Source organism: Filicampus tigris, chromosome 2 (assembly GCF_054856515.1).
Source record: "Filicampus tigris isolate MCC_2025a chromosome 2, RoL_Ftig_1.0, whole genome shotgun sequence".
In the NCBI taxonomy this organism is placed as follows: domain Eukaryota; kingdom Metazoa; phylum Chordata; class Actinopteri; order Syngnathiformes; family Syngnathidae; genus Filicampus; species Filicampus tigris.
The window spans coordinates 16,288,205-16,314,948 of record NC_141218.1 but is presented as its reverse complement, the minus strand read 5'-3'; the positions used below and the strand labels follow the sequence as shown (position 1 = coordinate 16,314,948).

At 39.6% G+C, this 26,744-nt stretch overlaps 1 protein-coding gene and 1 long non-coding RNA gene across 11 annotated transcripts in view; one reads left to right on the top strand and one right to left on the bottom strand.

Moving 5' to 3' along the window:
- Positions 1 to 22,367, bottom strand: part of LOC147151596 (glutamate receptor 3-like) — a 105,908-nt gene extending 83,541 nt beyond the window's left edge. For 2 of the 4 annotated variants that reach the window (XR_015090315.1, XM_086057363.1), the window contains exons 1-2: positions 22,074 to 22,367; positions 21,618 to 21,776 (exon numbers count right to left, since the gene is read on the bottom strand). Coding sequence is in view for 3 of the 4 variants with exons in the window: in XM_086057363.1 (XP_085913489.1) it covers positions 21,618 to 21,776; positions 22,074 to 22,152 (238 nt within the window). In the remaining variant the exon portion in view is untranslated. The remainder of the gene's footprint in view (positions 1 to 21,617; positions 21,777 to 22,073) is intronic. The other 2 variants (XM_086057341.1, XM_086057349.1) reach the window with 1 other exon arrangement.
- The window catches only part of LOC147151595 (uncharacterized), a 195,197-nt gene that overhangs the window by 147,117 nt on the left and 21,336 nt on the right, over positions 1 to 26,744 (top strand). Inside the window, exon 9 of one of the 7 annotated variants that reach the window (XR_015090356.1) lies at positions 2,771 to 2,995. The exons of 1 other annotated variant lie outside the window; for it this stretch is intronic. This is a non-coding gene — a long non-coding RNA (uncharacterized LOC147151595). Of the gene's footprint in view, positions 1 to 2,770; positions 2,996 to 26,744 lie in introns of those variants that run through there. 5 more of the 7 variants (XR_015090351.1, XR_015090360.1, XR_015090353.1 and 2 more) reach the window with 5 other exon arrangements.

Here is a 26,744-nt window from a genome sequence, read left to right as displayed (position 1 = left end):
ATTAAATGCTTCGAGTTGTTATTTTTCTCTCTTGAACTGAGGTCAAACCACTGCACTGCTCATCAGGCATGTTTACGTCTCATAAAGCCTTCCTCCCTCCAAATGCTGTATGTTTTGTTCATCTGCAGAACTTTGCCAAAGTGTCCAGTGGACTTTTGCTTTAACCTGGCTGAAAGCACCCATAGCGAATGATAAAGATTGTGCTCTTTTAAGATACTATTTTAAGTAATGATGACAATTTAGTGAGAAGTTTACTGTTAAATGTCATACACTACCATTCATTAATCGCATGATGTTGAAAAAGTGTTAGAATACAGACAATTACTGCAACTAGACAACAGCAGTGAAAGCAAGAATCGTCATCCTCTGAGTTTCACAAAAGTGCTGATGTGCAGTTTCCGTGTGGACAAAGGGCCTAAAGACATAAAAAAAAAAAAAAAAAAACGCTATGTAATCTATGAGGACTGGGCCTCCATCCTGCTTGCAAAACCACTTTCGGTTTGTCATTTTCTCTTTTGCTCATCTGCATGGCAGTGCAGCAAGGACTGCTGAATTTCCATATTTCTGTGGCGGTGCAATACACGTGAGCAATGATTTCTGACTTGTTATTTCTGTCCTGAGGGATTTTAGATTGGTGTATCCAAGGTGAGAAACCAAGGGGCTGCCGCACGGGGTCTTCATGAGTGGGTGATCATCAGCCACTTGCTTTCACTTTTAAGTTAGCCTTTGCCACCGGCCTTGCTTATCAAAAGATATGTCAAGATATCCTATAGGGGGAAATAGAAACAGTCATTGATTCGTTTGCATGGGGAAGCCCAATTACAGGCAGGGGGGAGTCTAAAGCCAGCAGACTCTCCTATCTCATTAACATTCTATGAAGAACAATTGACAAAAATCAAACAGGACGGGAGATGGAACCAGTTGTTTAACCTTGAAGACATCACTTGAAAAAAAAAAATCTTCACGGCCTCAATCCAATCCAATGCCACTTTTCATCTTATTAGCACCCTTGCTGAGACAGTACTCTGTCCCTGAATGATAAAAGTGAATGTACAAAGGGAGAGAGAGAGAGAGAGAGAGAGAGAGAGAGAGAGAGAGAGAGAGAGAGAGAGAGAGAGAGAGAGAGTGTGAAAACAGAGGATGGCGACTAAGCTGTAATCTATTCCAAGGTACCAGTCAGTCAAAGCCTTCAATAAAAGCTCACTCTTCAGCAAATTTCCCACCCAAAAAATGTGGGGGAAAAAAAAAAAAGTATGAGCTGCACACCGAGCGGCGTGGCCAAACACCACAGAAGTGGTCCATATGAGCGACTCTGTAATTTGTCATTTTTAAACATTTCACGTCAGTGGGTTGTCTGAAACGCGGAAATCCCATTCAGGTAAAAAAAAAATAAACAATTTTAAAAATGTACATAAGTGTTTTTCACAGGACAGCAACAATATGTTTTTTTTTATAGTTGTAAAATAAAGATTTTGTCTGCTGTATTTCTGCTAAGTTTGAGACTGTCACTTGAGTTTTTCCATATAAAGTTGAATGTGTTTCACCCCGCTCCCCCCTTAATATGCCACATGACTCACATTTGACCATAAATGTCTTACTATATTGACTTATTTTTAAGGAATAAATAACTCTTTGGTGGGCAGAGGAATCAGCGGTGATGCGCTTTTCCACTCATGCCCATATAGCATAAAATTATGTTTTATTCATAACACAGCAACATTATAGTCGTGGCACGGTCGGGCGTGTGGGCAAGAAACATCAATAAAACAGAAATATCTCATAAATAGGTTTACTTAACCAATAACCACGTGACATTTTTTTTTTTAAATCACATTGAGCAAAAATTAAATTCTATAGAGTAGGGCTTAAATTCTATAGAGTAGGGGTACCACAAATGATTATTTTAGTAGTCCACTAATCACCACAATTAGTCGACTAATGTGAAATTGCGGCGTGTTGCACCAGCAAGCAGCTGTTCTTACATAACCATTGTTAGTTTACATTTTAATTTGTTATGTATGTACAAATTAATGAGACGACAACATTCAACTTTGATTAAACTTTGCAGCTTGTAACAGCAGTTCTCAGATGTTCATAAATGATGGTGCATCTTAAATTGAAGTCAATATTGTGGCTTTAAAAACTATACACTATGCAGAGTTGCACTAATTCCATGAAACTATCTATAAATACAAAAAGGAATACTTGTAAACAAAATTCACTCTTCTTTGGCACCGAGCATTTTATTTTTTTATGTAGAAGGTAGTGAAATCAGAAGAGTAAATTAGGAAAAATCACTGTGCCAAAGAAAACTAAAATAAACACTTGTATTGGTTTTAAATTTTGTTTTCATTTAACTTTTATCCCAAACGTTTTGTCCTTCTTCACTAATAAATATTAGTAATTTTAATAGTAGTAAATTGGTCTGCACAATCAATGCAACAGGGAAAATCTTTAACGATTAGGAGGAACATATTTTTTTTAATGTTTTGTTAGCGCTATACCATAATATATTACAACAAATTTACTATGTGTTTTATTGTTATGTGATGCCAACGAGGGCTTGTGGCAAATATGTCATGTGTTGTTACTTTGAGTACTGGAATTTCCCAGTTCCCAGTGAACGCATCACTCCGTTCGCGAGAGATCTTTCTGCTTCGATGTCAAACACGACATACGCACACTGTTGTGGTTGTTAACAACGCATGTTTGCTGACTAATACCAGGTAGCCATACACCCCGCGTCACTACCCACAATGCTTTTGTGCAGATCACAAAGACCCGGAAGACCCGGATGACCGCGACTGTGCATGTTCGCCCTTGACAGGCAACCAGCCAGCGGGGAAAAGCTTGAGACGATGCTTTCAAGAGAAAGGTTTCAAGAGAAAAGCAATGCGCCAAATAAATAAATATATAAATAAACGACTCGTTGATGACTTATATTAATTGTCGACGATTTAGATCGTCGACGTCGTTGTGATTCGTCGACTAATCTTGGCAGCCCTACTATAGAGTTATGTATAGTGGTAATCATCGTAAAGGTCTTGTAGGAGTGGAAATGTGCTGGAAATGTTTTCTTTACACCCCTGTGTTAGTACAAAACATTTTTGCAGTGACAATCATTTCATCATTTACTGCTGTGGTTAAATAAATCCACGTAATAACCATTAACCATTAGCACTTAAATAAAAATACAGATTATTGCCTTCAGGTTCACTATGATATGAAGTCAATAATTCAATGCGGCAATTACCCACAACATTAAAAACATTGGCGAGTTTAGTGTGAAACAGAAAATAAGTGTGATAAATTCTCCTTTTAGGATGATTTTAAAAGTATCAATGTCACAACAGTGCAATGCCATAAGAAAATCAAGAAATTTTATTTTTTAAATCTTTTCTTTTATCTATGCTTTAATACTCTTGAGTGGCTGAAATTAATTAGTATTAAAGCATTAATTTCTCCATGACTGCAGGATGACCGAATTGCGTCAGAGCTGATTAAATGTCCGTGTTGTCTACAAATAGTAAAAGGGGCTTCATTACATCTCCCTATGTTTTTGAGGTACAGACCAGTCTAAGCGGTAAACAAACCCCTCAAAAGGAGTGTGAAATGTTCGCTGGCGTTCACAACCTTTGGCCTCTTGCGAGTTATTTTCAAAGTCATGCTTGTTCATGCATCAAGTGCCTAATGGGAATGGCAGCACTGCAATAGACAGGGGCAGATATATGTTGCTTAAAGACAGTATGTCGCGTGCTGTGCCCGTCATGGTGCTTGCGCAGTGTAGAGAGGGGACAAAAAAAAGTCATTGTTGAGGCACAAGGTGAAAGGTTTGTTCTTTAAGGAGACACAAATCAAATGATTGCCTTTGTATTGATTGTTTTGCATTCTGCCCAACCCTGCCACGCATCATGTGTTGGCTGTCAATAACACTCTTGTCAGTCCAGACAAAGCTTTACAAAGTAAGAAAAATGCCATGTGCAGAGAGAATATGACAGACCGACTGTCAAGCGGTACTCCAATTGAACTAAATTCAGTGTTTAAGATATTCACATCATTTTTCATGGAACATGAAAAGTTGGACATGTTGAAATGGTAAAGCCACTCATTTGTTTGCATTATTGTTGTAACCTGCACGTTTACTTTGTGTGATTTGTTACTGATTAGCAGTACAGTATAAACGTGTGTGTTAATGCCACACTTGTGTGGCCGAATGATAAGAAGGCACATTTACACCTGTAATTGTAGTAGATAAATTAACTTTCGTTCTTTTTTTCATATTAATATGTCGTTTGCTTTCATGTTAGTATCCTATGATTTATAACATATCTGATGTTGTGCATTGTCATAATGATTAATTTCTTGTTTGTTGAAAAATGCATTAGAAAAGGACCATAATAAAGTAATAAATAAAATAATTCCACATTGCAATTTTGAGGGGGAAAAAAATGAAATTACATTGTTTTTAAAAATCAATCAGCCTTGACTTACAATTTTAATTCTTTCTATAACCAAGCTTGTAACTCATTTTATAGCACTTATTAACAGCAAGTCAATTTTCTCCATTGAAATGAATTGAAATGTCATTAATCTGTTCCAGCCCGCTAAAAAACACCACCATCGTTCAATTATAAAATGGCACTGTGTTGTAAAACACACATTTAAAAATGAAATAAAAGACAATGTAAAGAAAGAAACCTTCTTTTATGAAGTGTAATCAAGCCAAAAGTGACATCACCTCCGGCACCAGAGTATATTACTCAGTAGTATTTGAGCTGCACACAGAGGAATTACTGAAACCACACTCTCAAAACAGTTGGGTTAAAAATAACACAATTTTGGGTCGAAAAAGGACCAATCCACTACATGGTCGATTTGACCCAACTTGTGTTGTTTTCTGCAAAAACAACCGCAAAAATGCGTAGTTTTGGACAAAACAACCCCAAAAACGGGCGGTTTTGTACAAAACAATACAAGAACATGGGTCAAATTGATCCAATTTGTGGATTGGAATGTGGATTTGAAAGAGCTGGTACACAAAATAAGATGTATAGAAAATTGATGAAGCAATAGATCAGGGGTATGCTGCCTGTTTTCCATCTGTCCCTGCTGCAACACACCTGATTCAAATGATCATATAATCAGCAAGGTCTGCAGAAGCTGGATAATGATCCTGATCATTTGAATTAGATGGATTGCACTAGGGTGACATCAAACATGCAGGATACCGGCCCTCGAATTGCCCACCCCTGCAATAGATGAATCGTCATCTTTTTTGTTCAGTCTCATTTACTTTCCTAAAGTCATTGCACACTGTCTGTTTGATATTGAAATTATCAATGCAGTTGAGCAGATGGAAATTTAATGAGACCTTTTGAAAGATTTGCAGAAGCACCTCAAGGACGTGTGTTATCCAAGTTGTTTGTTATAGACAATTAACAAGAAAAACCTGTCCAGCATGATTCCATCCCACCCGGGTGCAATCACTAACTTATTGCAACTCTGATTTTAAAACAACAGATTGAGTCACGGTTGGAGCATAACCCTACCGAATGAAAAACAGTTACCGTAGCAATTTTATTGAGATATACACACATTGTATTGTTTTTGATACTGTATGGTGTCAAGATTATTTCAGTGCATAAGAAGTGCAGTGCAGATTTGTTTGCATTTTTTGTTGCAATCTGACTTATGATTTACTGAAGTATGTTTCCGCCACATTTGTTGGGTTAAATTCTGCGAAGTTGTCGTAGAGAACGCTTAGAAGACTGCAAGTCAGAGTTTTTAATAAGTTACTACCGGTAACTCTAACTAAAGTTGAACAACTGTCTTTCATATTAATTTGTGGTTCATTTGCTTTTATTTAAGCACAACACTTCCCTAAGAACAACACATTTATGTATAGTAAATCTGATATTGTTTATTGTAATGCAGATTAATTTATTGCTAAAAAATACATGGCAAGAGGCCCTTGAAAAAAAAAACCGCATATTAACTCCTTCAGTAGCAGACATTTTCAGACGCTTTTTTACCCTAACATTTGAAAACAATTTAAAAAATATATAAATAAATTCCTGGGATTGAATAGGCTAAATCACAATAGGGGTGACAAAAACCAATTGATTTATACTTGGTATGTATTAGGTATTGTGTGTATTTCTGATCAATGTGCATCTGGAAAATCAAATATGAAACTATGAAAGTATGTAAAAAAAAAAAAACATCCCTATCTCTCTACTGGATGAAACATTAAACTCCGCCATGCAACACTTGGGTTTGCCATTAATGATCTGCAGCTCCTCACATTGATCAAATTCATGTTGTGGACATTCAGAAGGATATGTGCTGGGAGCTGCTGTAACCTCTATTTAGAAACTAGTGTGCATTCACCAACATAACAGCTGGTCACTTCCCGTCCCCATCCACTCTCTTACATCGCCTCCTTCTGACACACAACTAAGCCACTGAAGTGTTGCGTGTCCTTTTTCATCATATTCTAACACTGTCAGGCCGTATCTGAGCGACGCTTTATGCCGGGGACTCGGGAATGGATTCACTCCAATCAACCCTTTCACTGTGCAGCTGCAAAGGATTAGAACTCTGTCATGAGCCCAGATAAACTTGCCTTCCTGATTTGTATTTGCATGACATCAGAAACAAAAGCCATGACACCGGCGTAATGCAAGGATAAAGAAGGACATTAGGAGCTGCGGCGGCAAGTAGCCAACGGTTGATGATAGAACACTGGAATATTTCATCAGACAGTGGCTGGACTCGCGTACGAGGTCCGCGAGCCGGGGGCAACCGCCCACAGGTTTTATGTAGCCATGTGTGAAATGGCAACAGCACTCTGCGACTTAATCATTGAAGGGAAAAAACAGAGGAGGGACATGGTTGAGCGAGCACATCATGTTCACTTAATTCTCACTCTTGGGGTTAGTGAGCACTGAGGACAGAGGATGGCGGTAAGAACCATGTAAAGCAAAAACACCACCACAACAGCCACATCACATTAAAAAGCCTTTCCTCCAGTCACACACACCAATACAAACATCTGCTATAAATGCTGACTCATTAGCTCTCTTTGGCCAAACCGATAATGTATCTTACAAGCAAATATTCACAGATTTATTGTGCGAATGTTTCGACAGTCAAGCATTCACATGATTGGTTTATGTTATTAGGTCCATCCATCCATTTTCTACACCGTTTATCCCGTTCAAGGTTAAAGGCGAGCTAGAGCGTGCCCCAGCTGACTCGGGACAACAACGTCGAGGACCAGTTGCCAGCCAGTCGTGCTAATATGCAGTATGTGCGATGCTAGTGAAAGTTTAGTCGGAATCGCCGACGGACGCCTGTTTGAAATTAGAGACGGCCTGTAGTACATCCTATTGTTTTACCCCCAGAAAAAAAGGCAAATGGCGGACAACGGAAGGGTATTACCCACGCCGCGGCGCATAACGAATAACGGATGCTCAATTTGTACCAAAATGCCCAGCTCTGGTGCCTCCATTTTCAGGGGCTAACAAAAATTAGATGGCACAATTGAAGGTACAATGGAACCTTGATTAAAAAGACCCCGATGTAACAAATATCCTTTTTAGTGTACAGAAAATAGTGTCCAATCCACTCTTTGTGCAGTAGTTGTCAAAGTCTATTAGTTCCATAACTGTGCGCTGTTGTTTACTGGCGTTGTAGCGCAACAGACAGACAGATGCTAGTACTTTTGGGTTGCACCACTGTTATCACATATACGCATACCATACAGACTAGATCTGACAGATGTGCCTACGTGGTAGCCATGTTAGCAGGGGCAACATTCCCAACAAACGTAAAGGAAAGCATTGGCATTAGCTTAGCGTCGTCGGAGGCGCATAGCTCAAAACGGGCATTTTCTATCTACCTTTTCATATCTATAGCTGTTCGTGTGCATGTCTCTCAAACATGCTAACTCATTTTGGTTCATTATACAGTCGTTTTTTTGTCAAGCCCTTCTCTATGGCATTCAATCGTAATGGAGGTGAAAAAAGGAAGCACACAAAAATTGCACCAGCTACACACCATTATCCTACTCAATCACCAGCGGGGTAAATCTGCATAAACTTTAAAAAATGTTCAAACAGTTTCAAGCTTTTCTTTATTTTTATTTATTAGAATAAGGTGTTTTTAGGCCACCAAAAATGTGCTTCAATTCAATGAGCAATCCTCTTCAAATAAGTCCGTTAAATCGAGTTCCACTGCATAGCCTTTATTTTATTTTATTTATTTAATTAGAATTATAGAATTGGAATCTTTTAATGTCACTACAGTGTTTTTTTTTTTTCAATGCTTCATACTTATCCATGAACATTAGGATAAAATGTCTTGATGAAGACACATTGACACGAACATCAAGCTCTGTTTCATCAATTGCAAACAACCATCTTGGTCGCCTCCATTCATCGATGTAGTGATAGATTTACATTTATGCTTACGTTAGGCTAAATCTACTCTGAGTATGTTCAAACTAAGCACTTGTATTTCTCTCCCTGTACTAAATGAACTCAGATCACATAATGGGGGAAATGTTGAAATTCCTCTTTGACCTTCATCTAACCATCGCGGCAATAATTGAATTTGTTTCATCCTCTGTTGAATCTGCCATTTTCTCCCTGCTGTCGGCGGAAAAAGATTCTCCCAAGTCTCATCCAAATCTTGCACTATTAACAAAGTTCAGTGAGTCGTCGGTATACTATGGTCTCAGCATACGAGATTATATCTATTCGGGTTGCTGTCATGCCGTCAGTTTTAAACGTCCAATCGCATTGCACAATATCTCAAAATTGCTGCTCTTTTTTTACGGGGGATCGGTTCGTCGTGTCATGTCATTTTCCACACCGCTTATCCTGTACAGGGTCGCGGGGAGCCTATCCCATCTGACTATGGGCGAAAGGCAGACTACATCCTGAACTGGTGTCCAGCCAGTCACGGGGCACACACAGACACCGTCACTGAGCGGCAACCCGCACACAACTCAGGCGTGTGTACCACTACACTATCAGCGACTTGGATCGGTTCGTTTTGTGCACTTTGTCACTCATTTGAAAAATGTCTTCACAGCAGTCATACAGATGCAATGAAAGCATTGCATTCATTGTGGCTCAGTGAACGATCAGAATTACATCGGCGCGTTACGCTTCGAGAGACATGTTTCTCTTGCCCGCAGAAGGTTTTAATGTTGCGGTGTCAACAGTACTTTGTTTCGACACGCCCTCCACTCATCAGCCGTAGTAATTATCTGTAAATGCACCCCTGTCTCCAGAGGTGCTGCTCTACATGATAAGTCTGATTAGATAAGTTGTCTTTAATATTAAGCACTCAAGATATCCATGGTACACCACGTCGCCCCCCCTCGATCACTGTGAGGAATATGCTAATGCATGTTTCTACCTCCTCTCCTTTAGTTGTATGCTAGAATGTCCATCCACTAGTTTCACAAGGTTATGATGCTTCAGTGGCCCGGCGACTATGAACTGTCACAAGCAATCAGTTCTGATGGAGCCCTCTTTTCTGCACAGACATGCAGCTTTGGCAGCGTTTTGCTTGCTACCGACTCTTTTGGTACATGCCAGAAATGTGGAGCTGGAAGCAACTGTGATCCAATATTTACGAAGAGAGAATGCATTGTTAATGTTTTGTATTCAGCACAACGCTGACTGGTGTCCTTTGCATTCTTGACGATCTTCGGCTCAAGAATTATCTGCCACCACACACGTGCGGAGGAGAAGTAATAAACAAATGATAACACAGTCCGAGTGGACTGAGAAGATTAATTGTTTATCTTTTTATAATAATAACCAAAAGAGAGAAGCTTTCATAAGCTACTTGACCTTGGTTGGGACGTTGCAGAAGGAGTGAAACAACGTCTCTTTTGGACCTGAGTGTGAAGCCAAACCAATGAAACCACTTTAGATGAGGCAGATTCCACTGGAGGCAAAGGATTACTATGTGTAATGTAAATAGCCAATAGCTAGCTGACTGCGATTGCTAGGATTGAGCTGCGATAGGTTTTGTTGAATTGATCAAGACACAAGAGCAGAAAGAAAAAAAATAACTGCAGCGTCAGTCGTTAGAAGTTATTTCTTAACAGCGCCATCCCTGCTTTTTCTTATCCAGGTATAAAGCTAAATGGCATTCTGAAATGGAAAATAATCTGTCACAAACAATATGTCCTATTCTCCATGAGAGCTTTTGCTCAATGAAAGAATAAAAATCAGAAAGGCAATAGGCTATGAGCAGACAAATCCCTTATTCCCTGATGCACCTGAGATGAATCGTTTGAAACGGCAGCAAAGCCCCCTCCCCCCGTTGATGTTATTACAAATGTGCATCCCCAATGCGAATGTTCTTATCGTGCATTTTCTTTTTATGATTACAAAAAAAAAAATGTTAAAGCACATAAGATTCAGCACATATCCGCTTATGGTCCCTCATAGTGTTTATCGCTGGTCAGCCAGGTCCTCCTCTTCATTACAAAGCAGCGCTGATATCATCTTCAATAATGGAGCCCAGACTTGTGCTGTTGTTGTTGACTTATAGTTCATAAAGCAGCCCATTATTTGAGGGGCGCTGAGCACATGTGCAGAGCATAGATGGGCTGTCATGTTGTATCATGCCTACTGATGAAAATAAAAAATAAAAAAAACAAAAAAAACAAAAACAAAGGTTTGATCTACGCCTTGTATTCATGTGTTGGCCATTAAGCGAACATACGGGTCAGTGTACTAGACATTACTCTTAAACCTTATGATAGTACGGGAGGTTCTCGGTGAACAACAGAATTCTGTTCAAACAGTGGTGATCACAATTTCTACAATTTCAACACTCATCTATCACAAGCCGTCTATTTTGATCCAACATGTCTGGAACATAAGTACAGCATGTACAGTATGCGTACAAATAAACTTAGTTTGTCGTCTTCTGCCACATGACGATATATAGGGATGCCACAGTGCAAACTACAGGGTGTTACATAAGGCTATATCACTTTATATTATATCTGAATGACTGTTGAAGATATGAAAACCGAATTTATCATATGAATGACTTGGAAGATATATAAGCCGAGCTTATATTTCCTGAAAGCTATTTAACTTAGTTTTTGTAACAAAAATTTGAACACAAAGATCCAAGAAATTGTTTTATTTAATTTTTCACAAATGTTCAATATGCAAACTCTTACTTACATGGCATACATTGAAAATGTTTTCCATTTTTTGCCAAATGCAAATAAGCAAATCAGGATTGATGGTTGTTAGCCCTCCACTGGCTCTTCTGATTGACTTTTGGCGGCTCTGCTGGAAGGTGTTTCTGCAACACCCTGTAGTTCATTTACATTTTAAAACTACTTATGTTACTATAGTACACAGGGACCCCATGTTGAATGCGGGCTCTGTGAAGTGATTTGAAGTCGTAGCATGATGATATCATCAGTGTGTCCTGACAGTCCATCCATAATCATTTTACCTTAATCCCTCTTCTCGCTCGCACTTTATCACATCTGGCCTACAAAATTGAGCAGAAAGATAAAGGAAATCAATAGGAAATTCAAAGAGCTCAAGACCCCCCCCCACGCGGAGCGCAAGCCACTAAAGATTTACGAGTCGGGACTGGGGAGATTATTGAAGCTATCATTGTAAATATATGTTATTAGCAGTGGTTTAAAGGTTCCTTAACTTACAGCACATACATGCTTCCAACATGGCCTCCAGCCCAGTGTTTGTGGAGGATGTGTGGAGATCGAAAGCAAACAGCATTGAGTGAGGAAAGCTGTTGTGTTACCAAACAGCAACTGCCAGAGTGACTGAGTCCAAGACAAACAGCACTCAGACAGAACTCTTCTCCTCAAGTTGACCTGAAAAGGCTCTTTTGATATTTTCATTAAAAATGCATTTTGTTGAACTTGCCTTTCAGTCTTTTTTACAGGTTGCTTTCTTGAATCTCATTGCAGCCTGTGCCTTAAAAAAAATTAAATGTGAAAATACATTGTGCGGCATGAAAATGAGGTCAAAAGAATGTTCCACTTGGAGATTTACGTTTGGGCACTCTCCCGGGATTCGTGTTGTATAAGAGAGCTTTTTAACCCCATGTGGCCAAAGCAAGTGATGTAGCCACCCAAGCAAGACTGCACTGGTGCAAGGCTGTTAGCATTAGCGGCTGTCTGTCGGCTCTGCTCTCATTCTTATGGAAGTGTAACACGCAACTGGATTCAACTCATCGTCCTTTCTGCGGGCCTTGCCTCCTCTTCGGTTTGAAACTGTTTTGTCAATATTCTCACAGGGACCTTAACCTTCGCACCTCATTCTCTACAGAGCCAGTCATCCGATGGCCGACAACTTCACAAGGCCCCTGAGAGCATCTGGCCATCAAACCGTCATATTACAGATGAGAAGTTCACCTTTGATTTTACTGCACTGTCACGGTGCTCCATTCTTTAGCGCATTGCCACGCATCATTACGGATGTCATAGTATTACAAAGCCATGATTTAATAGGACTTTGGAGTATTGGTTCATGACTCAGTTCAGCTTTTGATGTCATGTTGGATATGTTGAAATGTCAAATCAAGATGTACTATGTTTGCTGTGGTTTTCTTCATAAGTGAAAACACATACACCAGATACAATAGAAACACATACACCAGATATTGTCAAACTCATATATATGTGATCCGTATCACAATACATGGGGTGTGATATGATTCAAGGATGGTGTCGTTTTAAAGTGGAGTGATTCAGTGGGGTTCCAGAGGGCATGATGCAATGATTTTCTTGTCATTTTACATGCATATGAATGAACTTGTCAGTACAGTAAATATCCCATTAAGGATGGTAGCACATAACTGCGTTCCTCCCTTTAAAGCCGGGATACCATATACGTAAGGTTCTTTTTTTAATCCAATTCTCGATCTCTCAGCCAATGAAATACATCTGAATAGACATGTGACAGTGTCGTGAGTAGTCGGAGGATATACAGAATTTTTTGGAGGAGTAATGGCAGCGCCACAGTCCGATCACCGGAGCTCTGATATAAATCACGACAGTGATATAGACGATGCGTTTGTGGACTTTCAAGCCGTGAAACCGTCCAAACGTGACATATGGTTAAGATATATGTTCGTAGACAATAACGATCTTTGTAAAAGAATAGAGCATGGTAATTACCACTCGATATATATATTTTTTTAATTGAAAATAATGTTTCACTTGCGTCTTCGATTGAAACAGTAAATAGTATGAAACTCAGGCCTGTGTGAAAGCCACACATCTACGCTCTCAAATTATATTGGAATTGTTTCTATCTGCTACGGGGGCTGAGATATTAATTATTTTGTAGGTGGCGAAAATGTCAAGTTTTCAAGAGTGACTCCAAAGACAACCGTAGGTTTTAGAGACATGTCTCATGAGGGGCTTCAGGATTTAATGGGTTAATGGTGGTAGCCAGAGAGGAAATTAATTCTAAAATGCTACTGAAAGTATGAATACGCGGCTCAAGTGCAAATACCAAGATAATTGTCTTGTGATGTGCACGATTACATTGCTTCATGTTGTCAGCTGTATCTGGACCAGAGCGGCCGTCAGTTTGAGAACAGCGTGGCAAAACAATAGTGTTTGTTAATTGTATTACCGTACATGTTTAAAATTAAATAAATTTTATTAAACACCTACTTTACAATTATTTAAAGAGTGAAAGCTAAACTGCTTACAATCTACTTTATTTATTTTTTTTGTAACATGTTTTGATTAGGTTTGCAAGATTATCCCACCTTTATTGGCTATAAAGAGTCTTTGTTTCAACTGGTTTTGACCAGTATGTGCGGGTGTTTGTGTGGGTGACAAATGGTGTGCCGTCTCTACTGCTATGATGAAGGGGGCTGTGTAGCTTAAAAAGTTTGGCAAAGGCTACTATCCACTATAGGCTCTTTACATTAACTTGCAGTGCAAGCAAAATTCAGCATCAGTGGTGACACATTGAGAAAGATCTTTAGTTCATGTGCTGTATCACAGCCTTTAGTCAAGATAAATGAAACATTTATCATCCTCCAGACTACAGAGGTAGTTATGAAAGCCCATACACAATAACAAAAGCTATCTCAGCTCTCTCACTCATTAAACAAAACAAATCATGTTAAGTGAAGACTCCAAAGTGTGAGTGTGAATGGCCGTCTATTTGTGCACTGCAATCGACTGACAACCAGTCCTGGGTGTACCCAAAGTCAGCTGGGAAAGGCTCCAGCTCAACAGCGACACTAATGAGAACAAGCCGTATAGAAAATGGATGGATGGCTAGATTGTGCAGCAGCAAAGCAAATAGTTGAGCCATTTGTATTCATAAATGCGATATTTAGCATGAAATTCCCTAAAACATTAGGTACAGCTCAAATGGAAATGTGCGCCAAGACAGAATATGTGCTGCACTGCATCAAGCACACCTTCGCCTGACACATGTTTCAGTTTGACTGCACCAACACGTTTAATGAGTTGCGCATATTTTACTACTGCTAAGTGTGCGGCTGTGTCGTAGTGTATGTCCAGACGCACACTTGCATATGCACAAACCTGCGTGTGTGTCCATAAACAAACCTCCATCTGTGCCTCCACAGCTGAACTGGGATGGCTCGGCCTTCTTTCTCCTCAGTATTGCACATTTTCCTTCTTCCTCCTTCTGGAGTAGTCAACTCCATCCACGCACACCGCAAAGACATCTAACATCCCGAACACCCCACCGCCCATCCCATTCTTTTTCCCAGCTTCCCCTGCCATGCTTCTTTGGTCACACCTTTCAAATTGAGTTACAGCCCGCAGAGAAAAGTGTGGCACTACAACAATCACATGAGAGGCTTATGTTGACCACAGCGTGTCTCTGTCAGGGCACACACTGGAAAAGAAAACATGTCTCCCTGTCACTTTGTTAACCATCTATTTAGAGTGCAACAAAAACAGCTCCCAACACAATAAAAAAAAAAAAAAAAAAAAAGTAGAATGATTTGGGTCCCTTCATCCACGCTTCACAACATTTACCTCTTGCCACTTACGCTATTGTGAGAAACATGTACTGTGTGAGCAAAAATGTGTAGTAATTTGACCTAAAAGCTTGAATATCACTGTGATGGTAGACTGTTTTGAAATGAAGAAGTGCTTTTGTCATTGTCATGGTGGCATCAAGTACAGGAAAGCTATTCAAATTGGGGCGAGAATTAATCACAGTTTTTAAGGGGTTCATGTACAGTATATTTCTTAGCACTAGAGTCTAACGCAAAACGCAGTCTAACTAATCCCGGCACTGTATCGATGCCTAATTTCATTACTTACGCTGACACCGTCCTGACACGAAGGAAGTTTGCAAACTTGGACGTTGGACCACAAATATGAACTACCTTTAGCTTGTTGTTAGCTAGCTGGTACGACAGAACACGGATTGATTTAAAACCTTTCCAAAGTGAAAAAACACCCTGGGATCTGGGTTGGCCAGTGCATGGCAAGGGATCCTGCAGGGTGAACTAAGTTATTTTAAACTAAAAAGGAAAATATTTCCGTTTGTTGGTAGGTTAGCGCGCCGGTGTACATGACACTGTTAAAAAAAAAAGAAGTTATTATGAGGCTTGTTTAAAGTCCTTTGGACATCATATAGTGTAGATAAAGTGCTCTATAAATGGACTCCATTTACCATTATGATCAAATTTGATTTTTCATTTTTGGGACTATGACGGGTTTTTGGGCAAAAATTTACTTAGTTAGCTATTCAAGTTGATTGGGGACTCGTTGCTTAAACGTTAAATAGCAAATGCAGATTTTGGGTGGAAGTACTACAATCACTATTCTACAATAAAAAAGCCATACTCTGAATCGTGAGGGACACTGCTAACACTCATTTGGGGTGTTTGTCACTAAAGGTCTGCAGCTAATGACGATGATTACGTTGATTAATTATCCTGTTTAATTATCATTCCATGAACGTGATATCAATCAGTGCTGTGTTTTGACTAGTGCTGGCACATACAGTGTATTCTTTCTTTAAAATGTGGGGGTTTAGTTGCTCTTTAAGTTTGTGTTCATTGTCAGGAAGAAAGATGGGTGCATGCTAGCTAGTGAATATTCATTACTCTCCTAATGCATTGTGTTATTAGCCATCACATTACAAAGCTGAAAACTGCTGCAGGAAAACTGTTCTTCCAGACTCTTAATGGTTTTTTTTTTTTCATTATTGGGTCTCCAAACTTTTGGATCCTGACACTACACCCAAGATAAAATTTTTCATCTTGAGGATATTTCTCACTTATCATCACCATAGATCATCCTGAGCACACATTGTGCAACCAACACAACATCCGAGCTGAATGCAGCAAAAGTAATAAATAATTCCGGGGCGCATTGCTTGTACCAATACTGCGGTATGAACGTCTCCGGGCTGTGTTAACCACATTCCGCTCTTTGTTTACAATGAGGCAGTGCGCTGCTTTTCTCACATCTTTTTCCTCTTTCAATACAGTCACTTGTGTCATCCTGCCTGCGTCGCTGTTCTTCTGCAGTGAGCCTGTTTCATCTAATGTAACTAAAAGGCTGAAGATGGTTAAATCTTGGAAAAGAAGGCATTTACTACATGTGCTCAATGGAGGAGGAATGGCTGCAAACCATTAGGGAAATGACAAAATGAGGGAAATGAAGATGGGCTTCAAAAACAAAACATTGCAGAATGTGCCTTTGAGAGAAAACAAGGCGAGTAATCGAGTAAAAAGCGTGTCAAGGAAAGGTGCAGGAAGGGCTCAGTGTTCTTTCCGCCTCAGGTGGAAAAGAGGAAGACGATGAGTAAACAGGAGAGGAAAGGATGGCGGGGTCATTAAGTTGGCTAGCCGTGACCATCAGGCACATTAACGCTGTCCGCTCTGCTTTCTTCAAACTGCTCCCCTTTCACTTTGAACTCCTCTTTTCTTCTCTCGAAGCCACCCTGACTCCCAGCTTCCGCCGCTATTATGGAACCTGCGCTGGTAATTACACATTTCCCAATTTCTGATGTCGCTTCAAAGCAGTGAGGCTTTCCACCAAAGCAAACTGCAAAGCTTCGCTACAAAGCCGAGAGAGCCTGTAGGATAACCGCAGCCACACATTTGTTTGCTGCCGGTCACTAATTCAATTAATATCAAAAGGCTTTCAGCCGACTTGAAAGAAAATTGTCCTGACACTCCGCCTTTATTATACATGTGAATTCTAATATTTTCTCACTGAAAAGCTAACTTTAATTTTCCTCACTGTAAGCGCGTCTCTATTATGTTGGGTTTAAAGGATGTGCGAGGTTTTTTATCGATTGAGCAGTAACGCCTGCCTCAAAATGGATTAACTCCCCAAATCCACATAAACGCTTCTTTGCTAACGTCTTTGATTGGATTGCCACCTCATGAAAATTAAATGTACTATGCTGTGTTGCTCATAAAAGGTCTGAGTCATGCACTGGGAGCTATTGATGACAGAGGAAGTTTGAACATCCGAGTAAATAACTGTGACAGCTTGCACAACAAACGCTGACAAATGTAAAACTCAACGGCACAGGAGTTCTTCAGTCAGCTTCCGAGGCCTGCAAGTCTGCAGATGAATCTCATTTCATGACCTGATTATTTCATTGTTCTTTCATTGTCTTGGAAGAGACAAAAAGTCACATTGGAATGTTGTTCGCATCCCTATCACACGTTTGACAATTTAGATCAGAACGTTAACTGCTGGTGTGGTTTGAAGTGCGCAATTCACACAGGTTAAACATTATGCACAGATACTGGTCTGAATTGTATTTTCTGGTGGTGTGTTGTGTGTTAAGAGTGGTTTTTACTCCCTGATCTGTTAGGTAAAACAGTCAGGGCCCATGTGAGTAAATCTTTGAAGTAAATATTTGTGATCGTAAATCTTTGTGTGTGGTCAACACTGAATTCGGATGATCTTCCGATGCCGTGATTATGTCATGAAACAACACGCTAGCCAATCAGGAAGTGAACTGAAGCTTGCGCTGTCGCCGGACACAAATAGAGCATCAACTGGCTGTGTTGAGTGTTTGTGTAACGTGTCTCACAAAGTCATTCGTCATGATAAAAATGTCAAGGAGAAGATAAGCTAACATTTAGCCAACCTTCTCCTCACAGATCAGTTCCAGTATGGGGAGGAGACTAACAATAGTCCATAGAGACATCACTATATGTGTGGTGTTACTTTTTTACTTTACTCAGTGAAGTAATCTGACGACAGTTACTTAGCAAAGTCACAATTCGTTACTCTATAGTAATTAACAATAACGAGAATCCCACTGACCACATGCTATCAAGTGGTGCCATTAACTGCCTCTTGGGTGCAGCAGTGAGTGACATTTGACAACTCGTAAATAGAAGTCACATATTTTCCAATAATGGTTCACAATCCCTCACGCGTGTACGTGAAACAAAACTAATAATTAACAAAAAATAAAATACAGGATAAGACCCAATTCCTAGCTAAAGACACACAATCGTACATTTTAGAACAACAGCTTAGCACAACATCTTAGAACAACATTAAGACATGGGAACTGCAGTGTTTACAACTTGAAGTGAAGCATTCTGGGACTTGAAAATTTGCATTCTTGCCTTTGGGAGTGATGCTACGAACTTGCCATGTCACATTTTGAGCACATGAACAATAACAAGCTAGCTATAATTGATATTGTGAGTTTTTGTCAGCTAAAGAAAATACAGGCGTTAGGATACGTTGCACATTCCGTGCTGTTGGCAAAGTGTTATCTAGCTTCAAAAACCCTACCAGTATGTCAAATTAAAAACAAAAAATAATAATAATAATAATAAAAAACATCACAGCACATTCAAGTTTAAAAAGAAAGACCCGCAAGGTTGTGTGATTCTAAGAGGTCCCTAAATTTAATCATTATATTTATAATCAAGGTACATAATACATGTTAAGTTTGCCATAACAATATAACAGTTAAATATGTCAGACCACAACTGAAAAAAACACATTTATCTTAATCTATCTATCTAGAAAGACTTTCATTCGTTTTTTTTTTTCATAAAAATAAGTAGCCGTTTATATTGTCCATAATCCTTAATGACATTTTTTGTGACCCAAATACAAATAATTTCTTATGTTAAGTTAAAAAATGTTCTTTATTTTATCTATAATCAAACAATAAATATTTTTCATAATTTACAATAATTATTTTTTAAACATCACTGTTAAAAATGTACTTTCAATTAAGCATTGGCAAAACTGGTTGTCAATTTTATGTTAAGGGTTGTTGGTATTTGTTGAATATAACTAATAAAGTAACTTGTAATCTGACTAATTACTTTTAAAATCAAGTAATCTGTAATTTAACTCAGTTACTTTTTAAAGTCAAATAATTAGTAAAGTAACTACATGACTTTTTCTCAATTTTTATCTGCTAAAATATTAAAAATCAGCATGTGTGTTAGCTCAATATCAGACTCCATACATTTAGCAAATTAGATCAGGGAAAAAAATAAATAAACATACAATAAGAAAAAAAAATGCATCCTGTATGGTTTAAGATATACTCTTCAGTCTTTACACGCGCCTGTTGTTTGACCTTTACCGTATGGTGTTAGATTTGTTGTTTTAGTAATGCTACTGTATAATGACCATACATAACTTAAATGTCAAACAGTAATGTCCCAATCTTAACTGTGAAAAATATACTGCATCATGTTTGAGTTTGTTTGTATGTTTGTTTGTTAGTTAGTTAGCAGGATACTTGCTCAATTGTCATATAAGATGAATGGGCAAAATGAGACGATATATCAAAAATGGCAGCATGTAAGATGTTTGTACAAAACTGCAAAGGTAGTACTGTACTCATCAAAATCATTATCTTGAGCAACACAAAAACAACAATAGCGCAGCGGCCCACTACGATGACACTGAACACTTCTGTTTTCACAAATGACCATTAATGACAAATTAGTCACTTTCATGAACTTCCACTTTAAGATGTAAAACACAGCTGTTGTGTACTTAAAGAGCACAAATCACACTGTTTTCATGTTATTAATTGACTTTTTTTGGAGTGTAAATGGCTTGTTATTGTTGTTAGTTCTTTTAATATAAACCCAGTAGCGTTCGGATGTCAAAACATACATGATGCATCAGCATTTTGCTGTTATGCTGCATACAAATTGACTTAGCTGCCGACACAACTGAAGTTAGCCCCAAGTGTAAATTTGACTTGACTTCAGTTTTTAAATGTCTTACATTATTTGTCCTTCAAATGCTGTTTGTAACTATGCAAAACACATTGATTTACCTTGTGTATGAAACACGCTATACAAATAAAGCTGCCCTGCCTTGCGTTTTACAATTAAGAAGAAAACTTCATGAAGGAACTTCAAACGTGGCAGATAAATGTGCAAATCATAAAGTCCCCCAAATAATCAAGTGACATTTGATAGTCATCCTTCTATTTTTTCGCATCTCTGACAGATGTGGGCCTTTAAAAGTGGTTGTGTCAAACTTCACAGTCTTGGTGCGTGTGAAGTTTAAGGCCGTCCTGAGACACTTCTGTTGATGGAAAAGCTTCAACATGGCAGCAAGAAAGAAGAAATGGGGCCACGGCTCCCACAGGAGCCCCTTCCTCTCACCAAAGCTCAGTCTGCCCATGAATTTAATTAGATTCCGATATCAAGCTTTTTCCCTCCTATGCTTCCATTCCTCTTCAACGTGCGTGAAATTGCATGGTACTATCTATTATTTATTCACATTAATTTGCTTATTGTTTCTTACGGAAGCCTTCGTTTGGGTCCTTGCAGCTCGGCTGCCTCCGATATGATGCTCTACTTCATCTCCCTCACCGCTCTGGCCCACCTCCTCTGCAGATCGACTCGTTTGCTGGTCGGGGGGGGGCTATAGATATTTTTTTCTCCCACCCCTTTTGCCCAATGACAGCACGGTGAGGTGCTATGAGGGCTGGGTGCTAATGAGCTGACTCTGCAATGCTGGGGAGATACTCTCTAACACAGTGGGAGTGAGACGATGGAGCGGGCGGAGGCTCAGAGGGGCCATTATGACCGTGCAGCACAGGGGTTAGAGGGATGAAGGAGCGGGCCATTCGTTTTGGCTCAGATAGGCAGCCCCATTCACTCGGCTCATCTGTTCAAATGACATCCCCAAATGTCACTCTCAACTCAATTCCTTCCTCGTTTATCCACTCGGTGTCTGCTAATTGCGATTTGAAAGGGGGAGCTTATTTGTGCACTCTACACCATATTGTATATGACCAATAAAAGAGCCCATAAAAATGCTTAGAGCAAGGCAGTGCTTGTCATTCTCTACTGTTTTATATGCTAATTATCTTAACCCTTTCTAAATCAATTATATGAACAAATACAACCAACATACAAACTCTATAAATGCTTGCCTCAATGTTTCTTTATGAGGCCAGCATGTGTACAGAGGAACTTGTTGTATTGCATGCCAGTCAAATGTTCACACTTATCACCACTATAACCCGAACAGCAATTTGAAGAAAAGAACATAGATGCGTTTAATTGAGAGCAATGCTGAGTGTGCATGTCAGGAGTGGTAGCATACTCACACGCGTGGGTAACCGAGAAGCTGTTGGAGGACTCCAGGTTGTCCACGTTGTAGTTGAGGTGGAAAGGCTTCTCGGTGGTGTTTTGGTTGGTGTTGTAGAGTTGCACCGCGAACCTGAAGGCGCTGTGCTCCTGCACCGTGGAGCGCATGAAGAGCCCCCCTGCAAGTGGGAATAAGGCGGTCACACCACGCGCATCACTTTCAGCTCTTTATTAGTACACAATCGCGCAGTTAGCTCATTATTGCGTGATCCAAGTGCCTTTTGGGAGTACTTCAGCCGTGCGTATGTTTAAACTCGCTTCATTCATAGGTTTAGTTTTAATTCAAACCAAAAAAAAAAAAATCACTAGAAGGCTACAGATTTTTTTTAAAGACTAACTTATTCACATCTCCTGCCCGCACGTTACTGTTAGACAAGAGCACAGTCCTGCACAATTCACAGCCGCAAATCACTTACCGATATTAATCTGATTAGGAAATCCCGCGGATGATGTGTCGAAGAGCCACAGTAGCAACAGCACCAAGCTTTGTGCCATTTTTGCCACCTACAACCTCTCTGTTCAACTCCTTTGGAAGATGCTAGGCAAATGCATATGTTCGGGAAGCTGGCGATGGGAATCCAGTGCACAGATGATGTTCGCTCACAGTGCACCAATAAGGTTCATTGTGGTGCACTCGAGAGAAAGCGCGACGGAGAGAGAGAAAGGGAGAGAGCGGCAGGAGGGAGGAGGGAGAGGGAGTGTGGAGGAGCTCCGATTGGACCAATGTTGGTCAAATTTGATGTGACATTAAATTAAAAGGCAGCAACCTGCTACTTTACGACAGCCTGGAATAACCCCCGCACTTGCTTGTATTAGACGACCAATCAATAGGAAGCACTGCAATCTCTGGTGGCCAATAGCTGGCTACTTGCCTGCGTGACCATTCCAGCTGCATGCTGCAGCAACGCTTTACTTATTTATTTTTTTCCACAGAAAGTGATGCTATATAGTTTGGATCATTTAGTGTCCAGTATACTGTGGCGTTTTTATTACATAAAATCAATGGCGGGGCACCATCTGCTTCGGCAGGATAAATCCATCCATCCATTTTCTATAGCGCTTCACCTCATTAGGGTGGTGGGTGAGCTGGAGCATATCCCAGCTGACTTTGGAGAAAAGAAGAGAACATTCTGGACTGGTTGCCAGTTCGTCGTAGGGCATTTAAAACCAAAGCCATCAAAATTACTGCACTCTGTCTCACTGTCTGTGCTTTTGTTAAAAATCGACATTTTCAAGTTTTCAAAAAGCACACACACTAAAACATGTGGCATTGTTTTACTAACCCACCCGCTCGGTATTGGTGAATTTTGAGCAGATTGGGTTACTTGGACCAGCAGTTGGGTTCATTTTTTTGACCTGGCAGATGGAGATGAAGATTGGATTTGGGCAGGCTGAATAGCAGAAGCTTGTCACCACTTTTGAGTGTACTGAAGTTTAAATAAATTCACTATAACATCTGAGAATGTTGGTGGCAGGTGGATGGCTGACCCGACTATGGGCATGGGATTGGGGTTCAAGTCCCGGTCAGCGTGAACTGAAACATACAGTCATTCTGACTCATATTCATGTAATATACTAACATAAAAACGATTTAAAAAGGAAGCCAAAAGGTCTGGAAGATAATAGTTTTTCAAATAGTTGTACAGTTGTGTTTCCAACTGCTGGTGAAAAGCTCCTGCCTTGTGTTCACCAATAAAAATGACTTTAATTTCTGACTTTGATAGTGGCGCCTGCACTAACAGAAAGTGGGCCCTAATTAGTCCTCAGGTGTCTCAAATAAATATTGTTTGGTTTTGCGCACAACACCTGGTGATCTGGTGATCTATGTTTACACCGCGGGTGTTTGACTGATAGCATTAGAAACTATCATATAGCTGATACCATAACAATCAAAAACTTGTGTCCCGTTTCTAAATAATATTTAAAAACCTTCCATTTTGTAGCTTTCCCAAGAAACACACAAAGCAAAGCAACCCAAACTACTGTATGTGTCATGGTCTGTCTTTTGAGTTTGGTCTTTGACTTTGGTTTTGTGTTTTTCCTTGTGTTCCTTTGTCTGTCTCTTGTTAAGTTATTGAGTCCACCTGTGCTTGTCACCCTGGTCCCTTGTGTTAGTCAACCAGCTTCCTCCTACCCGCTGTGTCTTGTCCAGGTGTTCCTCGTTGTATCGTCAACTTGTCTGTATTTAGTTCCCTGCTTTAGTTTAGTCCTTGTTGGTTCGTTTGTCTTGTCACTTGTGAAAGTCAAGTCAAGTCCAGTCCAGTTCTAGTGTTTGTTTAGTAGCTTTTGGTCCTTGTTGTTTTTTGGACTTCAACATTTTCATTGTCACAGCGCCTTGCTAGTCTTTTTTTTGTTTTTTCTTTAAATTAAATACTTTATAGTGCACTCTGATTTTGCCTCCTGTATTTGGGTCCTCGTCCACAATAACCTAACAGTATGAAACAGGGTTGAAAAACAACTAATGTAATACAATTTTAAAAAAAGGGGCCCGAAACACTCATCTCAATCTCAAGACGTACTTTGCTAAAACAGCTACGATAGTCTGCCTCAGGTTCACTGATTAGGCAGATAAGTCTGTCATTTGTAAACTGAAGGTGTTAACAGTTAGTTCTGCCTCCATTGATAGGAGCCAACAATAATAGGACACATTAATAGAAACTGCTAGCATGTAAAAATTACACACGCCATTAAATTTGTAGCACGGGCAATTTTCAGTCACCCAGTCAAAGGACATCAACTTCGTCAAAAAAAAAGGATTCCTCGCAAATAGATGGCATACTTCAAATAGACGTCTGGTATTGTCTCCAGGTTTACAGTCTTCCTTCTCCTCATGCTTTCGTTTACAACAACAAACTGATAGCATGGCATGTAGGTAAACTGCACATCTCTTGTTTTTATATTCTCCTGAATAACCATCCCTATGAGCCATAAAGGGGTTATTACAGGTCTCATTATCCCCCTCATCAATGTGCTTTTACAATTTGGGATACGTGTACATTTTGGTCATCAAACAATGTACCAAGAGTTTATAGGGAATCAGAAAACAATCCTTATAGGGTATATTTTGTAGATGTAGCTTGACAGACATAAATTGACCCCTACCTTACCCTTATGTGCGTACTGAGAATCCTTCACTATGTCCGTACGACATACGAAAAAGGCTCTGAGTTATACCATAACTAAGATCGAGAAAATAATCAGTCAAGTGCTCGCGAGGAATGACCCGGTGACCATAAGGATACATTTGCTTTCCAAAAGAGGTCAAAGTTGACATCTTCTCCCACAATTCAACTTTTTCTCTGGGGAAGAATCTGCGATCACATCACATTGATCCTTTGCTCTCCGCAGATTCTGTACCAGACTGACAGGGCGTCACATTTGTGACCTCAGTGGTGTGAGTCATTATGACCCGTGTCAAAGCTTTCGATGGCTCTTCCCTGATGTTTCCTTACAACATGCAGGACATTGATGCATCGGAGTTTGTGGTTTTGTTTTACAAAAACACAGTGGATAACTCATTGACAAGTCTCACATAAGCTAAGTGAAGCAGAAACGAATGGGTTATTTTAGCACATGCTGGTTCTCTGTGTGAGCCGGCTAATGGTGGAGCATTTCAAACAAAACATTTAAGGAATTAGACCTATTAGGAGGTCTGAATAATTGAGATAAGACACAGATGCAACTGCGATTTAAAACGGGTAATTGTGCAACATTCTCAGCAATTAAGAAATCCCGGCTATGCTGAATTATCGTCTCAACTTGACCTCTGCGCAAATCCTATTTGGAACTGAGCGTTAAAACCATAGATGCAATCTACTTGAAAGCAAATAATTATGTATTCTGTATTGTGTGAGGAGACAGAAAAATATGCTGTCTTTTTCTCATGACAAGGTCGATTCCTCAAGCAGAAGTGCGCATTGCAGGAAAAAGAAAGCCAGTCAATAGCACAGATTGTTTTTAAATAAAAGGTTTGCTCATATGAAGAAAAGTGGAAGTTTGTGTTTTCTTCTTTTCATTCCATCGGTTTTGAAGGTTTGCACACAGTTGCGAATGTCCCTAATACCTCACTTGGTGCTGTATGCTTTAAGTCATTAAAATGTAACTGCTGCCTTTCAGCAATTACATGTAGTTGAAGCATTTTATGGTCTTTGCTGATTTGTGCTGTGAGACCAACTAGTCAATGATAGAAAAATCCTCCTGTATCAGCTTACCTGATGACTTAAAACACAAGTGCTCCATCATTAACACAGCCTCATCTCCACATGTAGGTGGGGTTGTATACTTCTGCAGCAACAATTAATAGTTTTTCTTCTTAAAAATCTTACTTGTTGCTGTAGTTTTAAAGTGGAAGTCAACCCCAAAATTTTCTTTACAATAATTTGTTCTATGCGCCTCCACTAGTCAAAACACAGAATTCTGACTGATATTGTGTTTGTGGAATATGAGTTAAGCAGTGAAATCTGCCCGTTTTTGCATATATCAGATGGCGTCCATTTTGCCACTTGCTGTCAACTGAAAATGACATCACAGTTGCTTAGGGCTCAGGTAACGACCAATCATGGCTCAGCTTCAGAAAACAGGTGACCGTGATTGGTCGTTACCTGAGCCCTGAGCCCTGAGCAACTGTGATGTCATTTTCAAACGACAGAAAGTGGCAAATTGCCACCCTCTGAGATGGCTAAAAACGCGTGGATTTTGCTGTTTATATTCCACAAAAGAAATATTAATCAGAATACCGTGTTTTGACTAGTGGAGGCTCATAGAACCGTTTTAATTTAAGTAAACGAGTGAGTGAAAAGCTTAAAATTCTGTGCTGTTCTACACAAATGCAAACTACAAGCACAATAAATCTGGCCATTATTATTGATTTATTAATATTGAACAGAGCAGCTTCTGATGTAGCCTAAACTCAAGTTTCAGTTCCTATTAGTTGGTTCTCTTATCACTGGAATGTAAAAGTGTTGGGCAGGCTGGTGCATTGCAGGCAGGTTGAATCCATGGCTCCAGTATCATTCAGCTCTATAAAACTCATTTGGCAACATGTTCGGAGCAGTATTGGCGACTCCTACTGGTAGGAGAGAGTCTAT